This window comes from Penaeus vannamei, chromosome 7 (assembly GCF_042767895.1).
Source record: "Penaeus vannamei isolate JL-2024 chromosome 7, ASM4276789v1, whole genome shotgun sequence".
Taxonomy (NCBI): domain Eukaryota; kingdom Metazoa; phylum Arthropoda; class Malacostraca; order Decapoda; family Penaeidae; genus Penaeus; species Penaeus vannamei.
The window spans coordinates 34,523,208-34,530,707 of NC_091555.1; the positions used below are offsets into that span (position 1 = coordinate 34,523,208).

The 7,500-nt window shown below is 48.5% G+C and overlaps 2 protein-coding genes across 2 annotated transcripts in view; one reads left to right on the forward strand and one right to left on the reverse strand.

Moving 5' to 3' along the window:
• LOC113823796 (uncharacterized) overlaps positions 1-7,500 on the reverse strand; it is a gene marked incomplete at its 5' end in the record, with an annotated part of 17,808 nt that overhangs the window by 5,882 nt on the left and 4,426 nt on the right.
• LOC138862232 (uncharacterized) lies at positions 3,585-4,344 on the forward strand. The gene has a single exon (XM_070123745.1). The coding sequence runs from the start codon at positions 3,943-3,945 to the stop codon at positions 4,264-4,266; it is 324 nt and encodes a 107-aa protein (XP_069979846.1). The 5' UTR covers positions 3,585-3,942; the 3' UTR covers positions 4,267-4,344.

Sequence of the window (7,500 nt, forward strand, 5' to 3'; positions counted from 1 at the left end):
ACCAAGCCCTGAGAAAGCTGAACTCCTAGCCCTCTTCACAGGTGACAGCAGTTCGCTCAGTAAGTGGTCAGATCGTTTCAGATCCTGTTGCGGTGCGGGAACGTTGGGCTGAGTATTTTGAGCAGCTGTACCAGGTTGACCCACCAACAGTTAACTTGGATGCGGGTAGTGTCGAGATCCCGCTGCCGGATCCACCCATCAGTGAGGACCCTCCCTCCCTAACTGAAGTTAGGGGGGCGATTTCCAAGCTGAAGAGTGGTAAAGCAGTGGGTATCTGCGGCATACCAGCTGAACTGTTAAAGGCAGGTGGTGAACCTATGGCACGAGGGTTACATGCTGTCCTGGCTGCCATTTGGCGGTCCGGTTCCGTTCCTCCTGACCTGTTGAGGGGTATGGTCATCCCTCTCTGGTAGGGGAAGGGGGACCGTTGGGACTGCAGCAATCACCGAGGCATCACACTGCTCAGTATACCAGGCAAGGTTCTCGCCCACATCCTTCTGAGACGTATCAGAGATCATCTACTGAGGCACCAGAGACTGGAGCAATCCGGATTCACTCCTGGTAAATCCACAATAGACCGTATCCTCGCGCTTCGAGTCATTGTAGAGCGCCGCCGTGAGTTCGGGCGTGGGCTGCTTGCAGCCTACATCAACCTCAAGAAGGCATTCGATACGGTGCATTGGGAGTCATTTTGGGAGATCCTGAGGCTGAGAGGAATTCCAACAAGGATTATTGGACTAATAGCAAGCCTGTATACTGGTACTGAAAGTGCTGTAAAGTGTGGGGGGGGCCTGTCGAGCTTCTTTCCTGTTAGTTCAGGAGTGAGGCAAGGCTGTGTCCTTGCACCAACTCTTTTCAACACTTGCATGGACTGGATACTGGGCAGAGCTACTGTTCAAAGTCATTGTGGAGCAACACTGGGCAATATCAAGGTTACAGACCTTGACTTTGCTGACGACGTTGCCATTCTGAGTCTTTGGAAACCCTAGTGGCGGCTCTCGATGCATTTTGCAATGAAGCGAAGCCCTTGGGTCTACTTTTATTAATACCTCCATGCAAGCACTCGCCAAAGTTAAACCCCACCTTTGTGGTAACTGCGGCCATCGGTGTGGAAAGGCTGGACTATGTGCAGGGGTGGTTGCTGCTACAAGTAAGGCGCCTGCTCAACCACAAATTATGGTGACTGTGTACCACACAAAAGGCTCTTGTAAACAGGTGGTGCCTGACACTGGAATGCAGCTATATGTGACAGGACCGAAGCTACTAGTTGACCTCGGAGTCAAGACAGCACTGTGAACACTATACAAGGGCCTGTGTGATGTAACGGACGTGTTGCTGAAGCCCCTTGACTCAGCCACATGCCAAATTCAGTATGATGGCCGCTCAACGACTCAGGAGGTCTTCTTTGTTGAGACGGCCAACCGCTGCTATATCTCATTAGAGGCATGGAAACAACTGGGGGTGGTCCACAGTAACTTCCCTTACCAGCCTCCCATTACAGCACCCGTTACCAGACGGTGACTTTACCCAGGTGGAGCACACAGGCAACATCCCACAGAGACCAAAGGAGGTACCATTTCCGCCACTGGAAGAAAGTGGACCACAGTTGGAGGAATGGCTCCTCCGGCACTTCTCAGGATCAAACTTCAACACTAGCTGGCACTCATTGCCTGTGATGGCTGACAGACCTCATCAAATCCACTTAGTAGAAGATGCAAAGCCCTATGCATGTCACACACCAGCCCACATACCAAAATACTGGGAGGCGGAGGTGAAGCAGCAACTCGTCCAACTTGAGGATGTGAGGAGAGGAGTGATCCAGCCAGTGCTAATCGGAGAAGTGACAGAGTAGTGTGCAAGGATGGTGGTAGTTGCAAAGAAAACAGGCCAGCCACGGCATACCATCAATTATCAAAAGCTCAACGGCGCCTACATGAAGGAGACTCACCATACCCCCATGCCATTCGACATGGTATCTGGTATTCTCCATCATGTCTACAAGACATCAGCTCATGCTCACTGGGGCTTTCATCAGGTGGAACTGGAGGAGGCCAGTAGGAAGCGTACCACATTTATCACCCCCTGGGGCCGTTACCATTACTGTAGGACGCCCATGGGTCACTGTGCAGCCCCAGATGTATACACCAGGAGGTAAGATGAGGCCATCGCTGGAATCCAAAGGAAACTGAAGTGTGTTGACGACACTTTGATCTGCGACCATAATGTAGAGGATGCCTTCTGGCACGCATACCAGTTCCTAGAGAAGTGTGCTATGAAGGGCATCACCCAGAAGCCGGAGAGATTCAAGTTCTAGAGGAAGGAACTTGACTTTGTGGTATTCCATGTAGGCTGGGATTCTTATAAGCTCACTGATGAACGTCTTGCAGCAATTAAGAATTTCAGCATGCCAGAGACGCCTTCGCTGACGGACATTCGCTCGTGGTATGGATTTGTCAACCAATTAGCACCATTTTTAGCTACAACACCGATTATGGACCCCTTCAGGCACCTGCTGAGGAAACCACAAGGCAAACGGATATACTGGGACTCACAGCTTCATGAGAAATTCCTACGAGCAAAGGACATGATATGCAAGGGATGCCCCATTCTGCTGCAAGAGCAGGTGGCGCCTCACACTGTTTGGCAGCCGCCATCTAACACCTGCTGAGACCAGTTAGGCTCCAGTGGAGGGTGAGGCCCTGGCAGTGGCTTGGTGTCTTCGCAAGGCACGGTTGTCTTGCTTGGCTGCCCTAACCTCGTCATTATTACCGACAACCGGCCGCTGGTTAAACTTTTCGGGGACAGAGCATTGAAAGACATTGTAAACCCTAGACTTTTCGCCCTCAAAGAAAAACGTTTCAATACAGGTTTCAAGCAAAATATCTACAAGGCAAGTATAATCATGCAGCTGACTTTTTGTCTCACTTTGGCAATGGATTTGCATCCGCCATTGAATTGGTGTCAGTGGCTCTTTAAGGAGTTTTGGTGTGAGTGTGAGTGCCCACAGGTATGGTTGGGGTGCTGGAGATCGATGGGGAGAGCCGGGGCGGCTCCCCCGATGGTTAAGGCCTGAGTAGGCCTAGAGCTGCTTGCTGTGATCTTGCTCTGCTGGAGGATCGGTGAGTTCTGATCTCAGCCTGGGTGCTGGAGCTTAAGTACTGCTGAGCTGTGTCAGCTACCCGGGAGTGAGGGGAGAATGCAGTCCATTGAGCGAGCCGGTAGCTGTCCGTTCTCATCCAATCAGATCTCGGCATTAGTCTTCAAGAGGCGGCTGACGTGAGGTGCCGAGGACGCGGCTGATGGACCTGGATCCAACCTGGGGAAAGTATGCCACGCTGCAGGTTGCAGGGGTCGGCTACAGGTATTCCCCCTCCAGTGAGGGAGCTAAGCGAGCAAGTGATAGCCGTGTTACTCCAGAAGGCTGGATGTTTGTGTCACTCCGGAAAGTCACCAGTATGGCAATGGATTTGCATCCGCCATTGGACTGGTGTCAGTCCTCTCTTTAAGGAGTTTTGGTGTGGGTGTGAGTGCCCACAGGTATGGCTGGGGCGGCTCCCCCGATGGCTAAGGCCTAGGTAGACCTGGAGCTGCTTGCTGTGGTCTTGCTCTGCAGGAGGATCAGTGAGTGCTGATCTCAGCCTGGGCACTGGAGCTTAAGTACTGCTGAGCTGTGTCACCTACCCGAGAGCAAGGGGAGCCTTTGGTCTAATGAGCGAACCGGGAGCTGTCCATTCTCATCCAATCAGGTCTCGGCATTAGTCTTCGAGAGGTGGCTGATGTGAGGTGCTGAGGACGCGAGGTGCTGAGGCTGATGGACCTGGACCCTACCTGGGGAAAGTATGCCACACTGCAGGTTGCAGGGGTCGGCTACACCGCTACCCAGCGCTCTGAGTGCTGCCTGATGCTGCAGATAAGGACCAAGCAGACGACCTGGAGGTCGCCATGGCTGCTACAACCGCTACCACACGTTTTGGTGACGACCGCGTCACGCTTGACTACGCTTTAGTGCAGCACATTGCCTCCAAGGACTCGGAGTATCAGCTGCTAATGAGCTTGTCTGCAAGAGATTGGCACCAACATCGTGCTCAGGAAATGGACTGTCTGCGTCATTTCTACAAGGTGCAGGTCACCAGGAACTTGACAGCATGTTTCAGGGGGCAAGGCAGGCAGTATACTGGCCTGGAATGGAAGGTAACCTGCAGTTCTACTATGATGCTTGTGACACCTGCAACACGCATGCTCCATCTCAAGCAGCCGAACCTCTAATCTTGACCCCTTCACCAGAGTAATGATTCGTAATTGGAGGCACAGAAGGCCTATTTGGGTTACCATGACAACCCTATATCCAACACTAGAACCAGTGAGATGGCCAAGGAGACAAGTCACACGACCTGGATGGCTCTCTGATTTCGTCACAGACATGCCCACATAATATATGTATTTGTGCTCTTTTCTTTTTGTGCCCCCTGACTCTGTATAATGCGTCAGTATCACAGGGGAAGAAATTGTATTGTTTTAATTTTGTGGTGTTTCTAAGTTACTGAGGTACATAAATGTCATATGTTCTTTTATACTATTCAGATATTTTATGTCAAAGGGTATGCTAATATCTTGGAGGAGGGGATGTACGATATGTTGGGCTACGGCAACAGCGCCCCGCCGCGCGAGAGTTAAAACCGCGGAAGTGTAAACAAATACTAAATAGAGGAAGCAAGTTCACTGAAGTTTGTTATTTATCTACCCTACACTCTCCTTCACTAAAAAGCACAATGGGAGAGGCATAGTCCAAACCCAGCAATTTCCGTTCCTCCCACCTAACAATTCCTGCGTCAGTTTCCCATGCAACCTTATTCATAACATAGCTTATAACCCCAACAAACAACAAAGGAGATCAAATCCCACCCTGAATTACCCCAGACTTAAGTTCAAAAGCATCACTCAATGAACCAGGAACATAACCTTACATTATTTCTAATGTAGATTTGTTACCAGAATCACCAACCATAATGCCGCAACACCTTCCCCATCGCTCCCCTCGAAACACTATCAAATGCTTTCTCAAAATCAATGTAACAGTCTTAGTGGGATCTTCATTTCATTCCTCTGTTGCATCACATGCCGAATCACAAATATCTGATCATTATATCCACGACCTTTCCTAAACCCAGCTTGCTCATCCCTCAAAATTCTATCTATCGCCAATTCCATCCTATTAAGTAAAACTCAGATGATATCACCCCACTTCCCTTGATTTTATTAAACTTTACCAAAACCAATGTCAAGCTATTTTCATCCACTTTAGGCATCTCTGGAATGTTTAATGTTTGAAAATAAATGTGCTAGACATCAAAGGTCAAGTAGCACTATAGTTAAGTATAGCATCGGAAAGAGTAAAGGAGAGTTAAAGATTACGATAAAATGTGTTAGATGTCAAAGGTTTAAGAGCGTTATAGGATAGCAGGGTAGTAAATAGGGGGAATAGGGGAGCAAGTGAATGAGAACAGGAATTAGTATAAAGGGGAGGGTAGGGGCGATCGAGTGAATTACTGTGTATCTGTTTGCTTTAGGTATTTTGGGAATGGGTTGGGGAAATATAAGGGGGTAGAGCAACTGATTGAATTGCAGTGTTTCTGTAACTGGGGAAGGGATAGGGACATTGATCAAGGAAAACAGAGGTGACTGTTGGAGAATCAGGAGAAGAATCCAGGGATTGAGAAAGGGAGACTGGAGAAGGTGGTGAAGCACTGTTGTCATAAAGAGGATTTGTGTAAGTATTCAAGTGGAAGTGGTAGAGAGGGTGGGGTATGTTGAGAGGGTGTAGGTGGAAGGGGGTGGAGGGAACGTAGGGAGGATGATGAATATCTGCAAGTACTTTAAATGTAGCAGGAGTAGGAACAGAGGGATTGGGGGTGAAGGAGTGGAGTGTTCCCTAGGGTCATCTATAGGAAGTTTTGGATGTCTTCAAGGGTTTCTGGAGGGGAGTTTGGTATAGAGGACTGAGAAACAAAGGTTCTCTTACAAGGAGGAGATGAGATGGGTATCTGAGGAACAGATGAAGGTGTAGGAGAGAATGTAGTAGGAGAGCGTGGAGTAGAATGTTTAGGTTGTCTGGTGTGACAACTTAAAGTGAGGAGGAGGGGTAGGCATCCAGGAAGTGGTAGAGATTGGAGTATCTGGATTTAAGATGGAAAATGGATTTGACTGGTGGATAGGGCGAGTAGACATAGGACATAAGTTTTGGATATAAGGAAAAGATACCCGGACAGATACAGAAAAATCTTGTGTAGATGGTTATGGAACAATGCATAAGACTGTTTTGGGATAAGTTGAGAGAGAAAACCCTTGTCGTGATTCCTCACTCATATAGAGTGAGGCCTAATTTAAATCTGAGGACTGCTACTTCACATTCAAACTTACAGACAGGGCACCTCCTATAAAACACATTATTGGAGTCTCCATAATTGGCACATGTACGTGACTGAGCAGGGCAATTTGAAATGTCATGCCCAGGTTGGTCACAGAGGGCAGCGTGCTGTGTAGCTACAATGTTTGGCAAGGTGGCCAAAACGCCAACATTTTTGACATTGACGAGGAAGGGGTCAATATTGTCGGTCATGATAAGACAATCCACCTATATAAACCTCGTGGGAAAGGTTTTGTCTATGGAGGCTAATCCTGGCATTATTGATGTGGGATTTACGTTGGTTTCTAGGAGGAAGAGTGTAACACTGTACTGCCATATTATATTCACCAAGGCAGGAAAGTAGGTCATTTTCAGTCTGACCCGTCCTTGTTATACATAGGACAAGCATCTGGGGGAATATGAACAGTTCCAGTAGAAGTATTAAGAGTTGGGTGAGGTTCAACAGGAATGGGTTTGCCTGTAAGGTAGGTTAGGGTAGATAGTGCACGAGCTTGGTTTCAGATGTAACTGTGACAAGGTATAAACGATCAGAGCGACTGCGACAGGTAAGCTTGCCTACTTGTTTCTGGAGGTACTGCTGAAAGAGAACGGTATTCTCAGAATAGGGGGCTGTGGGGGAATCACAAAGAATTGATCCCACTTGGCTGGGTCAAATAGAAGGTTTGCTGAGGTAGAGGTAGTAGGACGAGGGCGAGAGGAAATTGGGGTGTTGTGGAGTGGAGTAGTTCTGCAGAGGGGGGGGGGCAATAAGGATGAAGAGTAGTAATAAGGGAAGAGGAGGTTGACATTAAAGAGGGTTGTGCAGCAGGAGATGAAAAGGAGAATGTTGGGGATGAGGAAGAGGTGTTTTCTAGGGGTTGAGTAATAACCTGGGTGGGTGTTTCAGAAAGGTTAGAGTTGTTCGTAAGCGTCGAAGAGGGAATATCAGCATCAGTGGTCGGAGCCGTGGTCAAAGGAGGGGCAGGGGTCGGAGAACCATCACAATCAAATTCAGATGGGCTATTTGATGAAGGGGCAAGCCTTAATACCTCTATTAAGGGTAAAGAATTTTCATTACTAGGCATGGTGAGCCTGAA